The sequence below is a fragment of the Ahaetulla prasina genome, chromosome 6, assembly GCF_028640845.1.
Source record: "Ahaetulla prasina isolate Xishuangbanna chromosome 6, ASM2864084v1, whole genome shotgun sequence".
Classification (NCBI taxonomy): Eukaryota; Metazoa; Chordata; class Lepidosauria; order Squamata; family Colubridae; genus Ahaetulla; species Ahaetulla prasina.
Window position 1 is genome coordinate 69,201,835 of NC_080544.1, and position 26,087 is coordinate 69,227,921.

Consider the following 26,087-nt stretch of genomic DNA (forward strand, 5'->3'; position numbering starts at 1 on the left):
GAAGCAACCTAACACTGGCAGTCGCCTTGGACGAGGCCAGGGCTCATGAGATGTCCACCCAAGCGGCAGAAACCCTGCAAATGCCGATCGCGGCAGGGACTGGGGTGAAAACAACCCCGGTCCACAATGAGGAAGTCCAGGCCGAGGAGGAAGGCGAGGAAGAGGAAGAAGTCTTCCACACCGGGAGGCCAGAGAAAGAAGACCGGGGCGAATGCGTGAGTTGCGGGGGACAACACAAACGACAAGACTGCAAGTTTAAGGATGCGACTTGTCGGCGGTGCGAAAGGAAGGGGCACATAGCGCAGGCCTGTCGAGCGCCCCAACCTTCCCGCCAAAATTTCAAACCGACCAATCAGAGCGCGGGAATGGCGAAGCGGCCCGTGATTGGTCGATTCAAAAAAGGCGCGAAGCTTAATCAGACTGCCGTGAGAGTAGGCCAAGCAGCCACGCGCCTTGAAAAAAAGATTTTTACTAAAACACACATTGAAGGGGTGCCGTGCCGAATGGAAGTGGACACCGGTTCATCGATCACGATCATGTCCTGGGACACTCTCGTGAAACGTTTGCCAGCCATCGCAAAGCGCAAACTGCAACCACAGAAACTAAGGGTACAAGATTACCAAGGAAATCGCATCCCCGTCTGAGGGGTAACGTCCGTCCAAGTCAAGTATGGACAGCACAACAAGACCCTGCCCATCACCGTGGTCGACGGAACCTTGCCGAGCTTGTTGGGACTGGACTGGTTCCGGGCATTGGGCATGGGAGTGACCGGAGTCTTCCGAAACGACGTCGACCTAAAAGACGAACTAATGAAGGAGTTCGGTGACGTCTTCAAAGACTGTTTGGGCAAGTACGAGGGGACCCCGATCTCCTTTAACCTTGACCCACAGGTTGCCCCTATCCGGTTAAAGGCTAGGAGGGTTCCGTTCACCCTAAAGCCCAAAATTGACCGGGAGCTGGACAAACTAGTAAGCCAGGGAATACTAGTGCCAGTTGACCATGCAAAGTGGGAGACACCCATAGTCACCCCAATCAAACCGGACGGGTCGGTCCGGATTTGTGCTGACTACAAGGCAACGCTTAATAAAGCGTTGCAGAAGAGTGCCTACCCCGTCCCAGTAGTACAACTTACTGCACTCTTTGGGGCAAGGCCAGGTCTTCGCCAAGCTAGATTTGGCCCAAGCCTATCAGCAGTTACCCGTAGATAGCAACACGGCCGAAGCACAAACGATCAGACGCACAGGGTGCTTTTAAATGCACCCGGTTACAGTTTGGGATTAGTGTGGCTCCAGGGTTATTTCAGAATCTAATGGAGCGGCTATTGCAGGGACTCCCCGGGGTGGTACCGTACTTTGATGACGTACTGGTATCCGCCGACAATCTAGAAGACTTAGGGGTACGGCTGAGAAAAGTTTTGGGCATTTTCCGGTCCGCCGGTCTCAAAGTCAAACTGAATAAATGCCAGATCAGGGTAGGATCCGTGGAATTCCTGGGCTATCGGATAGACAGGGAAGGAATCCACCCCACTGAGAGCAAGGTTAGGGCAATCAGGAAGGCCCCAGCTCCCCAAAACAAAACGGAGTTACAGGCATTCTTAGGTCTGGTCAACTTTTACGCGGTATTTTTAAAAAATAAGGCGACCATAGCCGAACTGCTACACAAATTACTAACGAAGACAGCTGTGTGGTCTTGGGGAAAGGCGGAAGCTAGGGCATTCGAAGCAGTAAAAAATCTTCTGTCTAGCGATAGCCTACTGATTCAATACAATGGCACGCTGCCATTGGTGTTAGTTTGTGATGCATCTCCCTACGGGGTGGGGGCTGTGCTCAGCCACCGGTTGCCAAATGGCACAGAAGCCCCTATAGCATTTTACTCCCGAACAATGTCATCGGCTGAAAGAAACTATAGTCAGCTAGATAGAGAAGCCTTGGCCATAGTTTCCGGGGTAAAGAAGTTCCATGAATATGTATTTGGCCGTGACTTCGAAATCGTCACAGACCATAGACCCCTACTAGGTCTGTTGGCAGGCGACCGCCCAACGCCCGTGGCACTTTCGCCTAGACTGACCCGATGGACTATCTTTCTGGCTGCGTATTCTTACAAATTGTTGCATCGGCCAGGAAAAGAGTTAGGGCATGCAGACGCTTTGAGCAGATGCCCATTACCAGAGACTATCGAAGACCCCACTCCGGGCACACCCGTCCTGCTAATTGACTCTTTGGACTCGGGTCCAGTCACTTCCAAGGAGGTGGCTCGGGCTTCTTACAAGGACATTACAATAAGAACTGTAATTGGTTGGGTGCAAAGAGGATGGCCCGCTGCGCCGGGCGAGCGGTTTAAGGAATATGTAAAGAAACACGGGGAGTTGTCGGCTCAAGGAGGGTGTTTGCTCTGGGGGGATAGAGTGGTGATCCCGGAGAAATTGCGGAAAAAAGTTTTGGAACTCCTGCACGAGGGCCACCCTGGGATCGTGAGAATGAAGGGTTTAGCAAGAAGCTATGTGTGGTGGCCCTTGATGGACACGGAGATTAGTGACAGGGTAGGAAAATGCCAAGCCTGCCAGGAGTCCAGACCACTACCACCAACGGCCCCAACTCGGGAGTGGGAGAGACCCCAGGGCCCATGGTCTAGGATCCACATCGATTTTGCCGGCCCCTTCCATGGGCAAACATTCCTAGTGGTAGTCGATGCCTATTCCAAATGGCTGGAAATCATTCTTATGAAATCCACGACAGCCGAGGCCGTAATCTCAGTCCTTCGGCGCCTATTTGTAACCCACGGGTTACCCGACACCCTAGTTTCCGACAACGGCCCTCAATTCACAGCGACCCTGTTTGAGGGGTACTTGGCGGAAGAGGGCATCCGGCATGTCCTATCGGCGCCGTTCCACCCTGCGACGAACGGCCTTGCAGAACGTTTCGTACGGAGTGCAAAGGAAGCATTGTCCAGAATCAGGCCAGGCGATTGGCAATTAAAAATTGACACCTTCCTAGCAGTACAACACAGAACCCCCTGTGTAGCAACTGGCCGCAGCCCAGCAGAGCTACTGATGGGGAGGAAGCTTAGGTGCCCATTAGACCGGTTAAACCCAAACTACACCCCAGACGGGTACAAAGGGACAAACGGTAAAACGAGAGAAATGACAGTGGGAAGTCCAGTATGGGCACACAATTACGGAGAAGGCCCAAATTGGGTAAAGGGGACAATCCTTGAAACAACCGGACCCAAATCGTACCAGGTAGAGATAGAGGATGGCCGGGTTTGGAAGCGCCACATAGACCAATTAAGAAAAAGAACAACCAAAAATCCAGAAACAGGCCCTGACTATCCAATGTTTGAATCCACAGCTAACTCAAACCCGGGGCAAACGCGGGACTTATCTGAGTTCGATGAGGTCCAGCGACACCAACCGGTCCCTCCTGAAGAGAGCAGGGATGATTCTGCAAATAATCCAGGGCCGGATGGCCTAGAGGAGGAGCTGAGAGGAACAAACAGTCCCTCCGGCCAGCTCGACTCACTCCCAGAGAATGAATTGCGCAGGTCCAAAAGAGTTAGGAGACGCCCAGTCTACTTGCGTGACTACGTAGAGAAATAAGATGCTAATTTGATGCAAATAGGGGTAAAATGTTTTCTGGGAGGGAAGGAGTGTAATGTATCTTTAAGAGTTTTGGAGGGGAATTAGAGCGGGAAATAGCACGTTGCTGATTGGCCGCTGCCTCCGACTGAACTGTATATAAAGAGGGGTTTTTCTGTTGTTCGCTGCTGGGTTCACTATAAACTAAAGAGCTGTTGTCACTCATCTGGTCTCCTGCCTCGTTATTGCCCGAATCTAACAGCGTGCATAAGTGCACAAAAGCACCTACCGTTCCTATCCTATTGTTTCCTTTCAATGTATGTGCTTGTATATAATGTTGTGACAAAAATAAATAAATAAAATAAAAAATAAACAGGGATAGAACTAGTCTCACTTAAATATTACTAAATATTTTTATATTTAATAAAATATTTTGTATTTTCCCAACATTATTTAAATATTTTCTTATCCAGTCGGTCAATATGGCTGGATGCTGGGAGCTATGTTTAGCAACATTCCCTGGCATGATGGATATATCTAAAAGGATGATTTTTTGCTCGCCTTTTCCTTATGATTTACAGGGAAGGTTACTAATTGTGTCTTGAAATATGCTGGTGGGACTTGGATTAAGAAACTCCTCAAATGGTCATTTGCATTATAACAGGCATGTGACATACCATGCTGAGAAATTGTAATTATTTAATAGGGGTAAAATTTAAAAAAAAATCCCCTACCGGTTCTGTGGATGTGGCTTGTTGGGGGAGATAATGTGACTGGGTGGGTGTGGCCAACTCGACATCACTCATATCGAGGGGCTTCTCACCAGCCCCTCTCCTCCCAGCCACTCCCTCCTCATAGTGAATGGCTGGAAAATGGGGATGGGAATATTCCTGCCTACCATCCTTCCCTCAATCTTCCCTCAAGGGCCGTGGTGTGGCTCAGGCTGTTAGAAGCCTGTTATTAAACACAGCTGCCTGCAATTACTGCAGGTTCAAGCCCCACCAGGTCCAAGGTTGACTCAGCCTTCCATCCTTTATAAGGTAGGTAAAATGAGGACCCAGATTGTTGGGGGGGCAATAAGTTGACTTTGTATATAAATATACAAATAGAATGAGACTATTGCCTTACACACTGTAAGCCGCCCTGAGTCTTCGGAGAAGGGCGGGATATAAATGTAAACAAAAAAAAAAAAAAAAATCTGTGCTCAGGCAGGAAAATCCCCTTCCCTATTTTCCTGCCTTTCACAAAATGGCTCCATTCCAGCTGCTCCCCCACATCCCCCTCCCTCCTGGGACTACCTTAAAGGGACAGGCTGCAGCAGCTCCGTTGTGAATGGAGGAAGAAAAGTTAGCATTCTCTCTGCTGCATTTAACACTGAATTAATTCTGTGACAGAGAGAATGTTAACTTTTCTCCCTCCATTCAGAATGGAGCTGCTGCTCCCTTTATGGTTCCCTCCTGGCCCCATCCCTCCTGGGGACTACCTTAAAGACACAGGCTGCAGCAGCTCCGTTCTGAATGGAAAAAGAAAAGTTAGCATTTTCTCTGCTGCATTTAACTTTGAATTCTATGGAATATCGAGCGGCCAGAAGAAGTGAGTGGTGACCGGCCAGGCGTGGGTGGGGCCAAGGAGGGGTAATTACTACCAGTTCGACGAACTGATGCCCAGAATCCCTAGTGGTTTTCCCAAACCGGTCCAAACCAGTAGAATTTCACCCCTGAATTAATACCTTTTCTTTTCTGAAGCATTTAAAATTGTAGTATTAAGTTTTATGGATATTTTTAATTGTTTATATTTGTGAAAACTGCTCCAGCATTAAGTTCACAACAACTGTGTATAACTGGACACTGATTGGATAGATCCAGGTGGGATGGCGGAGACGAGTCTTGAGAGTGTTATCTGGGCTGAGTTCGATCCTGTGACTCCTGATGACATGGACAGGTTGTTGGGTAGGTTGAATTCCACCACATGTTTATTGGACCCGTGTCCCTCCTGGATGGTACTGGCCACACGGGAGGTTACACGAGGCTGGCTCCAGGGAGTTCTTTGTTGGAGGGTGTTTTCCCCGCCGCTTTGAAAGAGGCGGTGGTAAGGCCCCTCCTCAAGAAGCCCTCCCTGGACCCGGCTGTTTTAGCGAACTACCGTCCAGTCTCCAACCTTCGCTTTTTGGCGAAGGTTGTTGAGAGTGTGGTGGCATATCAGCTTCCTCAGCACCTGGAGGAAACTGTCTATCTGGACCCATTCCAGCACCGAGACGGCTTTGGTCGCATTGGTGGATGACCTCTGGAGAGCCCGGGACAGGGGTTGTTCCTCTGTCCTGGTTCTATTAGATCTCTCGGCGGCTTTTGATACCATCGACCATGGTATCCTGCTGCAACGGTTGGAGGGATTGGGGGTGGGAGGCACAGTTTATCGGTGGTTCTCCTCCTATCTCTGACCGTTCGCAGACGGTGTTGGCAGGGGGGCAGAGGTCGACCCCAAGGCGCCTCACTTGTGGGGTGCCTCAGGGGTCTGTTCTCTCGCCTCTCCTGTTCAACATCTATATGAAGCCGCTGGGTGAGGTTATCCGTGGTTTCGGGATGGATTATCATCTGTACGCTGATGATACTCAGCTGTACATTTCCACCCTGAACCACCCCAACGAAGCTGTTGAGGTGATGGGCCGGTGTCTTGAGGCCGTGCAGGTCTGGATGGGGAGGAACAGGCTCCGACTCAACCCTTGCAAGACAGAGTGGCTGTGGGTTCCGGCGTCCCGGTACAGTCAGCTTACACCATCGCTGACTGTGGGGAAGGAAGTCCTGACCCCCAGGGAAGGAGTGCGCAACTTAGGCATTCTCCTGGACGATCGGCTGTCCTTAGAGGATCATTTGACAGCCGTCGCCAGGGGAGTATTTTATCACGTTCACCTGATTCGCCAGTTGCGCCCCTTCCTTGACCGGGATGCCTTATGCACGGTCACTCACGCCCTCGTCACTTCCCGCCTGGACTATTGCAATTCTCTCTACATGGGGCTCCCCTTGAAGAGCACCCGGAGGTTCCAGTTAGTCCAGAATGCGGCCGCGCGGATGATAGAGGGAGCACCGCATTGCTCCCATATAACACCCATCCTGCGCGGTCTACACTGGCTACTAGTAGCCTTCTGGGTTCAATTCAAGGTTTTGGTTACCATCTTTAAAGCGCTCCATGGCTTAGGACCGGGATACCTTTGAGACCGCCTTCTGCCACTGATTGCCTCCCAATGACCTGTGCGCTCCCACAGAGTGGGCCTCCTCAGGGTGCCGTCGACCAAACAATGTAGGTCGGCGACCCCCAGGGAGAGGGCCTTCTCTGTGGCGGCACCAGCCCTGTGGAACGAGCTTCCTCCGGGATTACGACAACTCCCCGACCTCTGGACCTTCAGACGTGAACTGAAGACTTTATTATTTCAACGCACTGGACTAGCCTAAGAATAAAATGTTTTAACTAAATTTTAAGGGTTTTTTAATGGGTTTTTACCATTTTTAGTGATTTGGTTTTGATAATATTTAGTTTTAATTGGGTTTTTAATGCTTATTTATTATATTGTTTTTTAATATGCCTGTGAACCGCCCTGAGTCCTACGGGAGATGGTGCGGTATAAAAGTATGATTAATAAATAAATAAAGAAATATACTATTTTAAAGAATTCAACACATCCTATATTAAATTCATTATCCAGGTATGTATATCACATTTGCCAATATGGCATATCCAAACATAAAAGGGATGGAGGTATCAGCAAGTTTGAAGGGAATCCTAAGGTTTTTCACTGAAAAAGTATGTAAGAAACACAATCATAAACAGGTGAGCCAGTTGCATGGTTTTAAATACCAACTACTTAGTGTAAAGCGGGGGTGAAATCTAAAAATTTTCCCTACCGGTTCTGTGGGCATGGCTTAATTGGTGGGCGTGGCTTGGTGGTCAGATGACTGGGTGGGCATGGTCAATAACAATAAATAATAAAAATAATAAACAAAGTATAAAAAACAATGAGGTACCAAAAACCAACGTTCACACTTTACACACACACAACACAACACAACTGACTCACACACAATGTAAAAGCAGCTGCACTTCACACTTCACACAGCCACAAAAAGCAACTTTCACCCTTTACACACACACCTCACACACACACACACACACACACACAATGCCAAATACAGCTTTCTGAGATTTTGTGTGTTTGTGTAGTTAGAGTGAAACACTACAGAAACACACCAAATCTCAGAAAGCTGCACAAATATTTTATTTTATTTTATTTTATTTTATTTATTTTATTTTATTATTTTATTTTATTATTTTATTTTATTATTTTATTTTGGACTTCAAATCCCAGAGTTCCTCAGCCAGCAAAGCCAGCCAGTTGATCACCGAGGAAATAGATTAGCTAAGCAATTGAGTCTGTCTGGCTAAAAGTAAAATTTATTTATTTATTTATTTATTTATTATTCGAATTTATATACCGCCCTATCTCCCAAAGGACTCAGGGCGGTTCACAGGCATATAAAACATCAATATACAAATTAAAATAATCATTAAAAAACTTATTCTAATGCCCAATTATTAAAATAGAAATATAAATATTAAAACCAGTTTAAAACCCCTATAAATTTAAAATCTAAGCCAGTCCTGCACAGATGAATAAATGTGTCTTGAGCTCGCGACGGAAGGTTCGGAGGTCCGGAAGTTGACGGAGTCCTGGGGGGAGTTCGTTCCAGAGGGCGGGAGCCCCCACAGAGAAGGCCCTTCCCCTGGGCGTCGCCAGACGACACTGCCTAGCTGACGGCACCCTGAGGAGTCCTTCTCTGTGAGAGCGCACGGGTCGGTGAGAGGTATCTGGTCGCAGTAGGCGGTCCCGTAGATAACCCGGCCCTATGCCATGGAGCGCTTTGAAGGTGGTCACCAAAACCTTGAAGTGCACTCGGAAGGCCACAGGTAGCCAGTGCAGCCTGCGCAGGATGGGTGTTATGCGGGAGCCACGAGGGGCTCCATCTATGACCCGCGCAGCCGCATTCTGGACTAACTGTAGCCTCCGGATGCCCTTCAAGGGGAGCCCCATGTAGAGAGCGAAAATGGCTTTCGGGCTGGAAAAAGAGCAATGCGTTCATCAGTAATCAGGTAAGTGCCTTAGAATCTCTACTCTTACTTGTAGAAAACATGTTTTCTACAAGTAAGAGTACAAGTAAAGTTCTGCTGATGAGGAACTCAGGTGAGATCGCCAGAGGAGACTTTGATTATTATTTTTTTAAAGTTTAAAGTCTCTGCCGATCTCAGCTGAGGGGCGGGATCCTCAAAGGCTTTTTTTTCCTTTTAAAGGCATGTTTCGGCTGAAGCAAAACCTTCTTTTAAAAGTAAAAAAAAAATACGTCTGCTAATGGTGCGGCTCAGCAGAGGCAGGGGGTCGGGGCCAGGGATTTTTGCTACCGGTCTTCCGAACCAGCAGCTGCCATCGCTACCGGATCGTGGGAGCCAGTCCAATCCGGGAGCATTTCACCCCTGGTGCAAAGATGAAGATGGGTCATTGAGAAAGCAAGAATGCAACTTAATATCTTGGAAGAAGCAAGTCTTACATAGTGTAAGCCGCCCTGAATCTTCGGAGAAGGGCGGGATATAAGTGTAAATAAAATTAAAAAAAAATAAAAAAAAAAAATAAATAAGTCTGACTGGCTAACCTGAATAAAAAATCTGCAATATCTACTTGAAAACTGTGGGGCACATGCCTTCCAAAAACACTTCTTCACTATTAAAAGTTACTCATCACCATTTCATTAAAGTAACCCACCATAAAGTGTACCTTTTGATTTTTAAGGGAATTATAAAGAAGTATGATTTAGAATAATAAAAAGTAGGTTATATTGAATAACACATTGCAATCTTCCCACGATGAATCTAGCCATGAAGATAAATCTTATGAATGCATTAGATATGTGCTGAATTGCTTCAGGCAAGTTATCTGGAATTATAAGTACACTTATTTGGCCATGACATTCTACCAAGTAATGTCTAGATGTAGATATGAGCTTCTTTCAAGGAAAAAAGAAAAAAATGCTATCACATTTTTGCCATGTGATAATTTTAACCAAGTGAAACTAAAGAAGTGGGATTTTGGTGCCTAAACAGAGGCCATTTTTAATTAATGAGTTTGAATCATTGTTTTATTTATTATTTTTTCATTATTTTATTCTGTTGATAAACAGGGAGGGAGGAAATAAAGGAAGAGAGAGGGGGGTGGGAGGGAGGAAAGAGGGAAAGAAGGAAGGAAGGAAGAGAAAGAAAGAAAGAAAGAAAGAAAGAAAGAAAGGAAGGAAGGAAGGAAGGAAGGAAGGAAGGAAGGAAGGAAGGAAGGAAGGAAGGAAGGAAGAAAGAAAGAAAGAAAGAAAGAAAGAAAGAAAGAAAGAAAGAAAGAAAGAAAGAAAGAAAGAAAGAAAGATCTAATCTATAGGTTCTAATGTGAAATTGGGGAGCATATGGGTTGAAAAAAATAATCCATAAAAGATCCTATCATCTCTATAAAATAGTGATATAAGGAAAAGAAATGGAATATGTTTAATGAAATACTTTCAGCATTTCAGAGATTTAAAAGTGAACAGCAGACTGATCTACCTGAAGTTTATTTCTGAGGAAAGGACAAGAAAAGGGAAATACCCTCATTTTCTCTGCCACATTACACTATAATCTACTAAACAGAATCATATATGACTGGAAAGTGATATGTTCTTGCAGCTTGAACAATCCATGGCACTGCCATCCAATCACTATGACACTATTTCAGAAATGTAGGATAAATTCATATTATACTGAAGTTTATCCAGAATTCACACAGAAATAGGCATAGGAGCAATGGCCTAAATATAGAATCCTGGAGAAAAAGCACTTTCATGCTAAATCCCATTATACCGCACATCATACAGCCCCTTCAATCTTATAAGCAAACAAAGGAATCGTACATAAGCTCCTAACCACAGAGTATAATAATGTGCAGATGCTCTCCTTTTTTGCAGCCTCAATCCACATTTGTGTGCTTATTTCATGTAATTGTAGAAACAATTCACTTATTAATGTTTTAAGGCTGTGTTTCTCTCAAATTTCCCAAACATTGAAGACTGTGTTTTTCCAAAATTGCCCATATGCTCATTGCTAAATTTTCTAAATGTTTCAACATAGAAAGGAAAAAAGCATGCCATAAACCACACTGCATTCTCTTATAAAACTGTACCAGCTGCCCGGCTTCTGAAAAGCAGTTCCCTTGATAAAAGAGATTGAAGAAATCTCCATCACTATGAGCATCCAGATACCAACCATTTCTATAGCAACTTAAACATAAAGCCCGTTTTTATGCTACCTATTGAGCACATCATCCCCATCTACCAAATTATAGCTTTGCTGGTGCAGAAAATGGAGGGATTACCCACAGTTCTGCTTGGATCTCTATTCAACTGCTGTTCTGTCCACTATCTACACTATTGTATTTCTAGTGTCCCGGAAAAGTTCTATTTCAGACAGATAGATAGAATCTTGCATATTGCTCTTGTTTCTCTTGCTTTTTCCTGTCTATTTACCTGTTTTGCCAGGTAACCACTTTGGGTGGATTGTTGATGCTTAATAAATAAACATGAGGCTATATTTTTACTAACTGAACTGTATACATACCTGCTTGCTTTAATCTGGCTGTGGGGATTAATTTAGCAGAATTTTTCCAGGTACCCAGGAAGCATGCCTCTTCTGTGGTGCACCTGCATTCTGAAACAGCAATATCTCTACCAAATCCAGATGGATCTGCTAGTATTTAGAAAGATCCTGAAGACCTGGCACTTCAGTTTGACCCTGGATCAGGATGTTGTGTGAGCAATCAATATGTGTCAATTCGTGTGCCCAATATTGTGTTACATATATCTCAACTCTGTTAAATTTTGGTTCATTGCACACTCAGTGTTGAACAACATTGCCAGATGTTCAAACTGGATTTGGCATTTTTGTCCACGTATCAAGTCCTTCCCAAGGACCTGGGATAGGCAGATGTGGAAGTTTGATAATGACAGATATCATCGTAGGATGCAAGCTGTTTCTTATTTTAAGGAAACATCTTTTAGAACTGCCTGAAAATTGACCAGATCTGCAAACAAAATCCACAGTTCACTGAAAAGGTATTAGCTGACACTGAAGTAAATATCCACAATAAAGTATAGCTTATAGAAGAGTGAGCTGCATGAGAGAGTTGTCTAAAATAAACTTTTTCTGCATATGAAAGTCATTATCTAAAGTACGCAAAGAAAACCTTGATAAGCTTGAAACTTTAGCAACAAAGTGCCTGGGACAGATAAATCTAAACTGAACTGTTCAGCCACAACAATATAATATACGTTTGGAGGGGGGGGGGAGTTGAAATATTTGAAAAAACGAACACCTTGCCACCCTTTAAGCGATTGGAGTGCAAACAGCTATCTCTTTTATGCTTTAGGAGACTGTAGCTGCCTGTGGCACAGGAAGCACAGTATTATTATGCAAGTGAAAGATGGATTCAATTAAGTACAGTATTAATATACCCTAAAAGCTATAGTCAGTGAAGGAACTTAAGCTGGAAAAAAATTGGATATTTTAACAAGATAACTAAACTCACCTCCAAATAAACTATAAACTCATTATCAAACATTTTTAAGAAAATGTTATCCAACGTTTTTAAGAAAATGTTGGATAACCATCTGTCTAAGATGGTGTAGGGTTTCCTGCCTGGGCAGCGGGTTGGACTAGAAGGTCTCCAAGGTGTCTTCCAATTCTGTTGTTGTTGTTGTTGTTGTTGTTGTTATTATTATTATTATTATTATTATTATTATTATTATTATTATTATTATTAAAAAGAAAGAAAGGCTTTGTACAGTCTTCACAGTTCTCAAGCTTGAATATTATTGAACATTTGTATGGGGAAATCACCCACCTACAGTTAATGGCTTAGGACCTGGGTACTTACGGGACCGCCTGCTGCTACCACACGCCTCCCACCGACCCGTACACTCCCATAGAGAGGGACTTCTCAGGGTGCCGTCCGCCAAACAATGCCGGCTGGCGGCCCCCAGGGGAAGGGCCTTCTCTGTGGGGGCGCCCACACTCTGGAATGAGCTTCCCCCGGGTTTACGTCAAATACCTGACCTTCGGACATTTCGTCGCGAACTAAAAACACATCTTTTTATCCGCACGGGGCTGGCTTAAATTAGTTTTAAGGGGAAATTTTATTAATTTTAAATGGGGTTTTTAGTATGGAAATTTTTTAATCTTAGGCTAATTTAAATAAGTTTTTTAAATGGTATTTTAATCTGTATATTGTATTGTTTTATTTTTGCCTGTACACCGCCCTGAGTCCTTCGGGAGAAGGGCGGTATAAAAATTAAATAAAATAAATAAATAAATAAATAAATAATAGGACTACTTCAGCTTCAATCGCAATAATACAAGAGCAAACAATAGATTCAAACTTAATGTCAACCGCTTCAAACTTGATTGCAGAAAATATGACTTCTGTAACAGAGTTGTTAACGCTTGGAACTCATTACCTGACTCCATAGTCTCTACTCAAAATCCCAAAATCTTCAACCAAAAACTGTCTACTATTGACCTCACCCCATTCCTAAGAGGATAAGGGGCATGCATAAGAGCACAAAAGTGCCTACCGTTCCTGTCCTATTGTTCCCCTCATTATATCAAATTAACATAGCTGTTGCATACTTTTACTTATATATATATATATTTCTTTCATGATGTGATGTTTTTATTTATAACGATGTTTGTTTATACTGTTATGACAAAATAATAAAAAAAAACCTAGGCTAAGAATCTTTCTAAATTAGATGGATTATAAAAGAAAACATTTATAAAATAATAATAGAAGATTCATAAGTTGCCACAGGAAACCTTTGGAACCCATTATTTCTGACAAAGGAGATTTTTACAAAGTTTTGACTGAAAGGACTTTTGCACCTGCCATATTTATTCAATCTCATGTGCTTTGTAGAATTAGAATTATTCTCCAACATCATTACTGTTGCCTTTTTTAAAATAAACATGATTCCTTGTTTGTTGCACAGTCAGCCAAATATTCAGACTGGATTTGGCATTTTTATCCATCTATTGAGCCCTTTAGGATGTGGGATAAGCAGATGTTGATGTTTTATGTTATTAGAACTATTGTTAAATAGTCACAACCGAATATCTCAGATTTTAGATGGAAGATTGTGAGAATTAGGCCTAGAATTAAAACTATATATAATTTTTATTTGGGGGTAAAGAATTTTCTTGCCAGAGACTTCAATAGGAAGAAATAAGAGAGCCATCACGTAAATAATTCTGCCAATTTCACCATAGCATAGTAGGGAAATGGAGGAAAAGATACATTAGTTTGCAGTCTATTCTTATCGCATACAGCTGTGGTCCAGGATTGGGCATAAGTACTATTTGGTCATTTTTCTTTTCTCTTCTTTCCCTTTCCTTTAAACCTGCTATCATAATTCCGGGACGGGGTATTTCACTACTGATTTCTATTGTTGAATAAGTTTACACATCATTCTAAGCCAAAAGTCCACAAATTGAGGTGATAAAATCATTTGTGTTCTAAAGGTTAATCCTGAACTATATTAAAGTGATAGAAGGAGTGCAGAGAAGAGCAACAAAGATAATTAGGGAACTCAAGGATAAAATATATAAAGAACGGTTGCTGGAAATGGATATGTCAGGGGATGCCATAAAGAAGAGGGAGTCAACCTATTCTCCAAAGCATCCGAGGGTAGAACATGAAGCAATGGGTGGAAACCAGTGGTGGGATTCAGCCAGTTCGCACCACTTCGGGAGAACCGGTTGTTAACTTTCTGAGCAGTTTGATGAACTGGTTGTTGGAAGTAATCATTAGGGCAGAGAACCGGTTGTTAAATTACTTGAATCCCACCAATGGTGGAAACTAATCAAGGAGAGAAGCAACTTAGAACTAAGGAGAAATTTCCTGGCAGTTAGAACAATTAATCAGTGGAACTTGCCTCCAGAACTTGTAAATGCTTCAACTTGGAAGTTTTTAAGAAGAGATTAGATAACCATTTGTCTGAAGTGGTGTAGGGTTTCCTGCCTAAGCAGGGGGTTGGACTAGAAGACCTCTAAGGTCTCTTCTAACTCTGTTATTCTAAGGGTAAAATTATTAAATGCATGCAAGTAATCATTTTTTCAGTAAATTAATCTTCATGGCAAAATAAAACCCAGTTTAGTTTTTATTTTATTGAGCCGAGGTGGAGCAATGGTTAGAGTGCAGTACTGCAGGCTATTGCAGTTGACTGCTAGCTGCAGTTCAAATCTTACCAGCTCAAGGTTGACTCATCCTTCCATCCTTCTGAGGTGGGTAAAATGAGGACCCAGATTCTTGGGGGCAATATGCTGACTCTGTAAACTGCTTAGAGAGGGCTATAAAAGCACTATGAAGTGGTATAAAAGTCTAAGTACTATTGCTAAGTGCTGTTGCTATCTTAGCCTCCCATTATTTACAGTGCAACAATCAATACATTATTTGCCAGAAAAAAGTTAAGCACCTCTACTCTAAGCCAAAGTTTCTTCAGTCAAATGACAAAGATCCTCAATGACATCCTGGGCTCTTCCTGTTTCATTCCAGTTGACCCAGAAGCATTATTGGAAATAAAAGATTGTGGAGATTGACACTTTCTTTTCATGAATATTACCAGGCGTGTGTGTGTGGCCCATGGGACATGAGTTTGACAGCCCTGTGCTACAGAGAGACATGACACCAAAGGTGCCAGGTGTGGCAGATATAGATGATAGATGTTATCCCTTTAAGTCATGTATAAATCTTGGCAATTCTATGGGCCCAGTCTCTCCATATCTTCTGATCTTGAGCTATGTCTTTGAGCTTTTCTATGCTGTCGGCTTTGATGGTATCCAACCAGTGTTCTTTAACAGGCTGTTTTCCTTTTACTGCTTACTCTTCCAAATATACTTTCTCCAGTAAATTCCCCCACATGACATGGCCAAAGTGAGGCCCGGTTTCATGATTTTACCTTCTAGTTGCATGTTTGGTGTTATGTGCTCCAATACTAACTATGCAATGCCACCATTATAAAGCAGTATTTTTCAACCTTGGCAGCTTTAAGATGTATGAGGTTTCAATTCCCAGAATTCTCTAACCATGTTCTTGCGTAAAAAAACATGTAGTATATATGTAACAGTATGAACTGTTACAATATAAAAACACTGCTTGCATTTCTTTTTACTTTCAGCAGGTATAGGCTGGAGCCAACGGATAGGTACTGCTATAACTGGATTCACACAGCTTTGAAATCATGGTTTAGTAAGTGGTAACTGAGTTTAGATATCAATTTTCGAGCCATTGTGAGAGGACAGCCCACTACAGCAACACTAAACAATACACAAAATAACTTATTATGGTCAATAAATTGTGCGAATGATAACAAGTGACGTTCGAGTATCAGATTCTGGGAAGGACACTACTGCGCTTTAGAAATATTAGACACCTCCCACTACGCCCGAAGAGAGGTTTCCGTGTTTATGTTAAGGTTCTTTCGCGCAGGCGCAAAGAAGAGGCAGCGGGAAAGAGAAATGCGCATGCGGAGAGAGCCGGGCCTTGCCTGTCTTCCTCAGATGTGCTGGCTCCTCGGCTGGAGGGGCGGGTCAAGGAAGCGCGAGAGCGCGCGCGGGGAAAGGAGCTCATGAACCCGGCCCGGAGGGCGCGAGCGCGCGTGGCCGGAGCATGAACGGTCGTCGAGTGTGAGGCCTCGGGCCGGGACCCGGTTCCCCTTCTCCGTGGGGAACCGGGGGCAAGCGATGGTGCTGGGCAGCCGGCGGGATGGAAGCTACGACGCTGCCGCTGAGACGCGGCTCGTCCGCCGCCTCGGTTCCCGCCTGTTGTCGCTGCTGTTGCTGCTGCTGTTCCCTCCCGCGAGCTCCGAAAGCCAGAAGGGCCCGCTTCAGGCACCCATTGCAGCCACGGGACCGGGCCTCAGTGTTTATATGAGTCAAGAAGAGGTCCTGCGCCTTATCGGTGAGTGAGAGGCGGATGTTCACTCACTGTTGGGTCGTGTGCGCGCTCCCGTGTGTTTGTGTGTGAGTGAGTGAAAGGGATTCTGACGCGTAATCAGAGTCTCTTTCTTTGGTAGGGTTGATGTTGTTGTTTTTCTCGAGGACAAGGGAGCGGGCCCCCCGTCGATGATCTCCAAGGTCCCTTCCAACTCTTGTTACTGTAAAAGTTCGTGTGGGTGGGTTAAATGGCGGGTGTTCCTCCTGGAAAGGCGTCGGGATTATTCCTCTTCCTCCGGCCGGGCTATCTCTCCCATCGCCTGGCCCCTTGTTCCTTGTTGGGCCTTGCTGCGTTCGTGCAACTTAACCATCTTTGTGCCGTGAGCACGCCGCCTGGGATGGGATTTCGGGGTGGAAACAAATGCAGCACGTAAGAGGAGGAAGAGTGCCCGATTTAGGTTTAGCTTTGCCTTTTTGATGGTCACTTAAAGGTGCTTTTCCGACCACTTTACAAATTCTGTCTTTGTCAACAGCCGGCTGGGATTGTTTTCCCCTGATTTTGTCATCCAAGCAAAGTCACGGTGAAGTTGAGAGCAATCGTACCCCAAATCCAAGACTAATGTTACTTTGCAAATTATGATTTCATTTTGTTGAAACGAATGCCTTTGACAAGAAATGATTTCTGTTTCCTATGGACAGGATGATGTTTTTACAGTTCCTTCAGAAGAAATAATTTAAAGCAGAAGTTAAATTTTCATATTGAATAGTTTAACTGCTTCAGAAACAAAATTGTTATCTTTATAGCTCTAGCACAGGTACCTAATTGTTTCATTTGTGGATTTCGTGTGGAGAATAAGTGGAAGGTAAGGCCTCAATAGTTAAAGCAGTTGGTTTGCACAATTTTATCTAATTAACTTGCCATTTAAATTGGCAGTTAGAGCATCATTTTTGTAAATAGGACAACCTTCATTTTGAATAAACACTACAAGTGTTTATTGGTGGCAAAAGGTAGCTAAACTGCCTCTGAACCTGCATAAAACATGAAAAGAATAGTAACACCAGCGACATGTACTGGGAGGGAGTTGAGTTTGTGTTAATGCTGAGGACTAAAACTTATTATTTGGCAAAGCCAATGCAGTGCAATTAAAATAGATATTGGGTAAATGAGAATAGACTCCATTTAACATCCATTATGATGGAGATAGAATCAGTGAGGAAACCATAAGTGTCATGCTTTATTCCATATAAGTATTCTTCCAAAGTAGTATCACAGCAAGCCGCAACCAATAGAGGTTGCTGCTAGTTTCTTCCACAATATTTTTCTTGGGATTTATCAAATTGTGTCTTATAAATGATGAAAACAGGACAAAGAGATCCTTATGGCGAATATGATACCTTAGTGAGATAGAGAATGATGCAGTAATCAAGGGTGGATGGCCAGGTTTAAAAACAGTTTATTGTCCTTAAGGAAGGAATTTATAATATAGGTGCCTAATATATAGTTGATTAACTGTGCTTAGAATATACATTGTGAATGGCAGTTGAATGGATTAGATTTTTCATCTTTTGAAAATACGGGTATTTGAGAAAGAGAATCTTTTCAGCAACTGTATTGTTGGTCTGCATTTGTAAATAAGTGTAATAAAAGAGAGACACTTTTTTCCTGAGCAGTACTGTTGGAAAATTAACCAAAAGCTGAATTCTAAAATTTGATATTTGTGCTCTTATCTAGATTACAATCAGTATAAGTTTTTATCTGAATTTCTTCATATGTAACGGAGAGAAGAAGAGAGAGAAAGAGAGAATGTGTTATGTATCAGTTGATTGGATAACTGAAACAGCTTATAAACTGAACAAATGAATAAGCTGTCTATCTGACATTTTGCAATTCTCCCATCTTATTGCAAAATCTTGTGTCACATATTTGAGCTTTTCTTTTGGTCCCCTCACCCAAAAACATTGATTAGGCTTGACAAAACTATAGTAACTCTTTATCTTAGCCATCTTTATTTTATGTTATAAATAAAGTAATAAATGATAATTTGAATCTGTCTTATAGAGCAAACAATTCAAAGTTTCTCAGTTCAGGCATAAATACAACATTGATTAATTTTTATAAACTACTTTCAGCGATAACCAAATCAATGCCATAATATGCCTGATGCAGAACTTTTTTCCTGGACTACAGAAAATTGACTATGCTACCTATAGAAATCTGTAAGTTCTGAATTAACATCTGAAAGACCTTCACTTGGTATTAAATGTCTGAATAAAATAGTGGATGTTTATTTCCTGTTGGTTTTTATAATGCCTTTTCTCAACTAAGGAATGTTGAGAAACAATGTAATATTTGACAAAAAGAACTACAAAGTCTAATTTCATCATAAACAGCCATGCTGAAATTCATTTAAACATCAGTATAGCTCACAGATCTGATAGAAACCAGAGCTTATCATACTACATGTGGAACTACATGCATGCATGTATATATGCTAATGATGTTCTCTTTTATTGCAAGCTGTGTTATGTATAGCACAGAAAAAGAGCAAATTAAAAGAAAGAAAAAGAAAAATGAATTACATTTAAACTAATTTACACCAACTCATAATAATACCTGTCTGTACTTTTCTTCCCTTGCAAACCTTTTTTGCTTTCATCATATCCATATACTGGTTCATGTTTTGCATTTCTTTAAACTTAGCTCCTCTCTTTTTGGATGCCTCGTTAATTCAGCATAAGCATTACTTTTTCAGACTTCCCCATCTCCCAAGAAATTCGCTCTTCCTTCATATATTTATTTTGCAATTTATTCCTATTTCATTCTTTCTGTATGACCCAACTCATTGTTTGTATTGGTCATTTTTTAAATATTCAGTCTGAGCATTCATTCATTCATTCACTTTCAGTATACAGGTAGTCAGTTAACAACCACGAGTGTATCTACTGTTCAAAGTTACGATGGTGATGAGAGTAATGGTTACAATCAGTCCAATGCTTCCACAGTTACGTGATCACAATTTGGGCATTCTGTGGTCACCTGGTCATGATTACCAATGTTGGTTTTGGCTATCCATAAGTAAAGGGACTCTGGTAGGGAAGATTGCAAATTCCTCATCCACAAATAATTGCCTAACCCCTCTGTTTTCATGCCTTGCCTTATACAACTTTATGCATTTACCCTAGACTCACTGTACTTGTGCCAGACACTCTGGCCACTTGCACACTCCCCTTAGCCACCCATACACCCTCTCCCAGTTGACAGCAGCCATCCCAAGTTGCATTCCCATTAGGCTGTGCTTCCCCAGCCATCTACATATCTTCTCTCTCTCTCTCTCTTCCATTTACTTGCCAGCCTGCTTTTAAATAATCCAGAACTTAAAACTTCCTGATGGCTCCTCCACTGACTTTGGTTGTTGGAAGCCAGCAGGAAGTTGTGAGGAGCTGCTCACTTAATGACCTACTTTCTCATTTAAAAGAGGCAGTCAGGATCACAGGGATTGCCTTCACTAAATGATGCAGTCATGTGTCATTGCCTTTTAGGACTTTACAAGAGACATTCCGGTCCTGATTTGTGTCATTACTTGACAGAACTTGAGCACCTGTAAATACACTTCTTGCAACAACTGCCCTCAAGTAAAAAATAATTTTAGTAGCTTGTCACCATCTCTAGATATAACATAATCACGCTTTCCCCTATGATTTCATTTTTATGTTAAAAAAATCCATGAGCTTTTCAATTATTCCTTGTTAGCAAAAGTCCAGCAAAGGAAACCAAATATTACTATTTTCCTGCTTTAGCCTTGAATTTTTCCTAATTTTTAACATACTTACTTTTAATCCTTTCAGAAAGAACCCCATAGCTAATTTTCTATTTATCTTATTTTATAGTTCAAAAGTTTAACGAATTTCTTTTACATATCCAGTAAATAACATTTGTCCTTTTATTCATCCCTCCAAAAGAAATCCTTAGACCTTAGCAAAATTCTTTTGTATGTCCAATATGAAAAAAATTCAAATCCAATTCCTGCTTCAATAAATGTACATCTCCTTTAGAAAATAAATTATCCATCAATTCCATTTGTGTGTCCATATTCTTTTCCATATAGTTAGTCTTCGATTTACTGCTGGTTGTTTAATTATTGTTCAAAGTTACAATGGCCTTGGAAAAGGTACTTTACAGCACATAAAACTTTTTTGGCCATTGTAAAATATAGCACTATGCCACCCTCCTGCAGTCATTTGACTGCATTTTGGATGTTTGGTAACTGGCTTGCACTACCAATTGCCAAGTGATTTGCGATCATGTGATTGCAATTTTTCAATCTATTCTGCCAGCTTTCCCAGAAAATCAATGGAGATTTCAGCTCCATTTATGCAGCTGAACAAAGGAATTTTGCTCCATGCCTGGAAGGGAGGGGTAATTCTATAGGGAGCTGCAGGAACAAAGCTGAAATACTAAAGATTTCAGCTCTGTTTCTGCATCACCATGAAGGATTTCTCCTCCATTCATGGAAAACCTTTGGCAGGTTGCAGGAACCAAGCTGAAATTGTGAAGATTTCTGCATCATTTCTACAGCTGAAATCCGTTGGCAGGCTGCCCAAAAGTTTGAGCTTGAAAGAGCTGCTTGCTGGGAGGATTTTAGTTTCACATAGAGCTGAAATCATTCCATCTAAAAATCTAGGAGGTTGTTTAACAACCAGAACCAGGAATGTCAGGATTGCAGTTGTTGAGCGAAACAGTAACATGAAGATCTTGACTGCTTCACTCAACAATGAAGATTTTGTTTCCAGTTGTGATTGGAAGTCAAGGAGTATCTGCATCATTGCTTACCATAGTTAAATTTCTCCTCAAAGTAATTTCAACATTTTCCATTGCAGTTTATTCTTGATCTGTAAACTTCATTGTAACATGCTTTGTCCATTTTATGAAGATTTTTTATTTTTTCACAAAGATTGGCAAAAAAATGTGCAATAGCTTCTATTATTGAATTCTATTCAATTTTTTTTCTTTATTCTTTAATTCGCTTTAGTGCTTCAGCCTTCAAGTTCCCATTATCATAAAAAAGCCAAAACATTTTCCCCTGAGAAAATTTGCTTTAATTAAATCAAAGGCATAATTCCAAATCAATCTATACCCTTAATCTATTGTTAACTTTCTAAAATCTATCTTCGGAACATCCCTTTTCTGTATAATTCAAAAACTTATATATTGCAAAGTTTTTTGTGGAGGTGGAAGGAACTCCCCCAATGAATACAGAAAACCCTTGTCAACCCAAAGCACCTTAATCTTTCCAACAACATTTTTTTAAAAAATCTGAAAAGTGATTAAGTAATGAGGCTTGGCTGATGTTAATGTTAGTAGAAGGCTGCATTATAGGGGTGAGCTTGGTGAAATCCCAATTCCCATTCATTTTAAGCTGCCCGCAATATACCACTTTCTGCTGTGTACTCACAAGGAGCATATGACTGGAATCTTATGGATGATTTCAATGGTCTCTCCTTCCTCCTGAGAGATTTTACTGTTTTGGATTCTGTATCCAGTTGTGATCTACTCAATCTTCCAAAACTGCAAGATATCCACTCTCCATGGTTCTCACTGAAAGTCAAGGAACCCACTTGATCTTCTGATAAATTATTTGGGTTGTTGGCTAATACAGTAACATACCATTGTCTGATTGTAATAGTAAGACAGTGATGTTGCAAGTCATCATATATCTGATGTCATTGATTGATGTCAACTCTTAGTGATCACACAGGTGGACCTTCTCTAGGATAATCTCTTCCATCCTTGACCTTTAGGTCTTCCCATGGTGCCTTCTGGCTACTGTGAATGAGTCTATTTGCCTTTCTTCTGCCATCCTTTCATTTTTGTTCCACTTTTCCAAGTATTATAGACTTCTCAAGAGATCTACTGTATTTTTCCATGTATAAGACACTACTTTTTCTTTAAAATATTTACTTGAAAATGGAGGGCATTTTATACATAGGAGGCAGAGGCAGAGAGGAGAAGGCCACACATGCTGGATGATCCTCTATCTTATATGCATCTCTATCATTCCTCTCTATAGTAGTTGTTTCCTGTATCACATTGCCACTCTAGGTTTTATCTCTATTGTTCCTGTGATGCAATTCCTGTTCTTCTTGAATTATTCACTCTAACAAGATGGCTTTTGCACAGTGATGACTTGTAATGTGCTAACTACAAGAAACTACATGAAACATGGGGGCGTCTTATAGACAGAAAAATATGAGATATGTTTGTATAGCATGTTCATAATAGGCAAATTTCAGATTGGTCATTTGTGCCTCAAATTAGAATTTTGAATTAATTTTTTCTGTGTTAAATTTGTTTGCCTTCTTCTCTATCCATGGTCTTTTCAGGAATCCTCTCCATTCATAATTGTAAATACACTATTATTCTGCTTCAAGGTCCCAAGTTTTGCTTCCATAGATTGTGATAGGAAAAACTACTGCCTGCCTAATTTTTATCTTTGCAGTATAAACATGGCATGGTACTTATTTTTTTCAAGGTATTAATTTCTACACAATCAATACTACCTGTGACATATTTCTTGACTGCTGGTTCTTTAGTGTTAAGAACTGACTCTAAAACTGCCCACTACTATAATAACTTAATTGTCAGTTCAGTCATTAGGTGCTGTAACTGCCATTAGTTTTGGCTTTATATTTACTCTTGGTCCCATTTTTTTCACTATGCTTATTGACTTAAATAATATGAGCTTTCAAATCATTTGAATTTTCAGCTCCCAGAATAGTGTCATCAGCAAGGTGCATGTTATTGATTTTTTCCCCTCCAGGTTTAAATTTATGTTCATCTTCTTCCGATCCAAACTCCCTCTCTATATAGCACTGTAAGTTGAATGAATAAATCATCTTAGTGTACCCCTCTTCTGACCTGGAACGAGCCTGTTTTGCCATGTTCCATATGGCTTCTTCTTATAGACTGGTCATAAAGATAGTGCATTGTTAAAGGATTCTTGTTTTCCTAAGGGTCAACACAACTGAAGTTTTTCTATGATCAATAAAATGGAATTGATATATATAAAGATATAATTTTGGTTTTCTTAATTAACCAACACATTTCAGCAATATTTCTTATCCTTTAGTTTTTTTCTTAAACCAGCTTGAATTTTTAGCATCTCACTTTTCATGTATGACTTTAAACTCCTGTACATTATTTTGATAGCATATGAAGTTAAATATACTGTACAATAGTTTTCACATATTGTTATGTCTTCTTATTTGCTCTTGTTTGGTCATTGTACTTTTTCAGTTATTTCTACTATTACCCATCAAGTCCTATCACTTTCCAACATGGTGATGACAATAGTGCAGATTTTATTTTTAGTAGCTTTTGTAAATAGGAAATATCTTTTAATATATCTTGAATGTTGACATCTCTACAGATAGTGCTCAATTTATGATTGGTTGTTCAGGGCCCATAAAATTTAAGAAGGACCTCCCCAGGGCTATTTACGACAGATTCAAAGTTCCAGTTGCCACTACCACCCCCACAGTCACATTATCACATTTTGGGCTCTCTATTTACTTCCATTTTCTGGCAAAAAGTGCAGTCACCCTCACTCCCTTGTATTCTGACAGCACATCTGGCCTATACACTGCTGACCATTACCATTTTCTTGTTCCCATTGCTAATGAAGTGTGCCCAGCCTGGGTGCTATGGGGAAAAATGCAGATTGTAATCCCAGGACTTCAGTTTACCAAAAAACATATTTGTATGGCACCTCTGAGCTGGATTGGGGAGTGGTTTTTGTGCTGCAAAAAAAATAAAATATAGTCCTGTTGTGCATTGTGAAAACAACTGTTGTAGATTTTGGAATCTGGTCTCCCAATTCTCATAGATTCAAGGTCTTATAGTTTGCTGTTTCATTATCTGTGGCATTACATTGTAACAGAACTGTTCAGATATCAGTCCCCTGTTATTTATTCATAAATTCATTAAACACTTTTATTCTCCATAGTGGTAGAGATAGCTCCAGGAATGGGTTGATCTCGTCTGTTCAGTTGATTGGACTGAGTCTGTCAAAGTTGCAATGCCATGCCTCTGCAAACTGCAGCACCGCCATTGACAGGAGCTTCGCTCTCCACAGACTGCTGCGTCACCATTGACAGAGGCTTCGCACTCCTGATTTAGCCTTAGCAGCTGAGAGCGGCACACAAGTGCTTAGAGTCCATTTCCCTATGAGCTGTCATTTGAGAAACCTGACACTCCTAATTAAGTAAGAGCGTTCCTACTCTTATGAAGAAACAGCCACATAGTCCTGATGCCCAAAGTCTTGTTTAAGGCAAGAAAGAACGGGAAAAGCAAGGCAGCTAATATGGCGGATGCAACAGCAGTTGCAGATAGAGCCATAGCTCACAGTTCCAAGGCTCACAGCAAGGCTACCAAGCAAAGCAAGACCTCCAAAGCCTCCCAAAGGGGTGAGAAGCCCTCCTTAAAGAATCTGTGACAGTAAAGACAAAGCCTCTGCTTCAAATAGAAAAAGTGAGCCCTGGACAGACCAAGATTCCGAGAGTTGTCACCAAACCAACTTTCTCTTCAAAGCTTCCCTCTGCCTATATCCAATACAGAGTGTGGGGCTCTACATCAGATTGCCCCAATTCAGCAAAGGGTATTGAGAGAATCAGTAAGGCTCCCAAAGTAGCCCCTTCAGCCACTTTCATTCCAACAGCTGCAGACTTGCGTCCTGAGATAGCCAAGGACCTTTTATTGCCTGATAATATTCAGGACATTATCACAGAAGCCATTAAACAGGGCATTTCTGCTGGATTACAACAGCCCAGAAGGGCATATTCTGAGGTCTCTGCTTCTCAACCAATCGCATAGACACTTGTCAAGAGGAATTTCCTCCATTTTGAGATCCTGATTCCCCTGCTGCTCCTCATGACAGCCAGCCATCGGTTTCAGAAGAAGTAGAGCAAAGGGAGTTAGACCTGTCAGACGATGAGGGCCTAATGCCTGAACAGCCCACATTTACTGGGCTATTTCCTCCTGGCATTTTCAAATCCCTCCTTGTAAAGGCTACAAATGTGGCCCGCCTAGGCTCACGCACTGAAGGGCCAGAAACACCAGATTCACAGGAGCCAGCTGATCCACTCTTTTTGGAGCCGGAAAAGACAACAGACGCCATCCCTTCGCCTAGCCTATTCATAGTAGTCCAATGGCAGTGGATGGCTCTTGGGATGGCCCCAATGCCTTCATCCACTGACAAATGGTTTTTTAATGTGGCCCAGAGTTGGCTAAGATGCTCCGGACTCCATCTGTGGACCCACCTGTGGCCACCTTGATATCCTCCTTCAATATACCTGGAGAGCAGGAGGCGTGTCTGAGACCAGAGGATAGGCAGTCAGATCAGTCGCTACAGAGAGCTCACCAAGGGGCCGTCTGGGCAATCCAATCAGCCACTACTGCATCCTTCTTTGATAGGGCCAC

At 41.9% G+C, this 26,087-nt stretch overlaps 1 protein-coding gene across 4 annotated transcripts in view; it reads left to right on the forward strand.

Annotated features, from left to right (window-relative positions):
* Positions 1–16,198: 16,198 nt before the first annotated feature.
* Positions 16,199–26,087, forward strand: part of RYK (receptor like tyrosine kinase) — a 36,888-nt gene continuing 26,999 nt past the window's right edge. For all 4 annotated transcript variants that reach the window (XM_058187205.1, XM_058187207.1, XM_058187206.1 and 1 more), the window contains exon 1: positions 16,199–16,637. In XM_058187205.1, the coding sequence (XP_058043188.1) occupies positions 16,421–16,637 (217 nt within the window). In that variant the 5' untranslated portion in view covers positions 16,199–16,420. The remainder of the gene's footprint in view (positions 16,638–26,087) is intronic.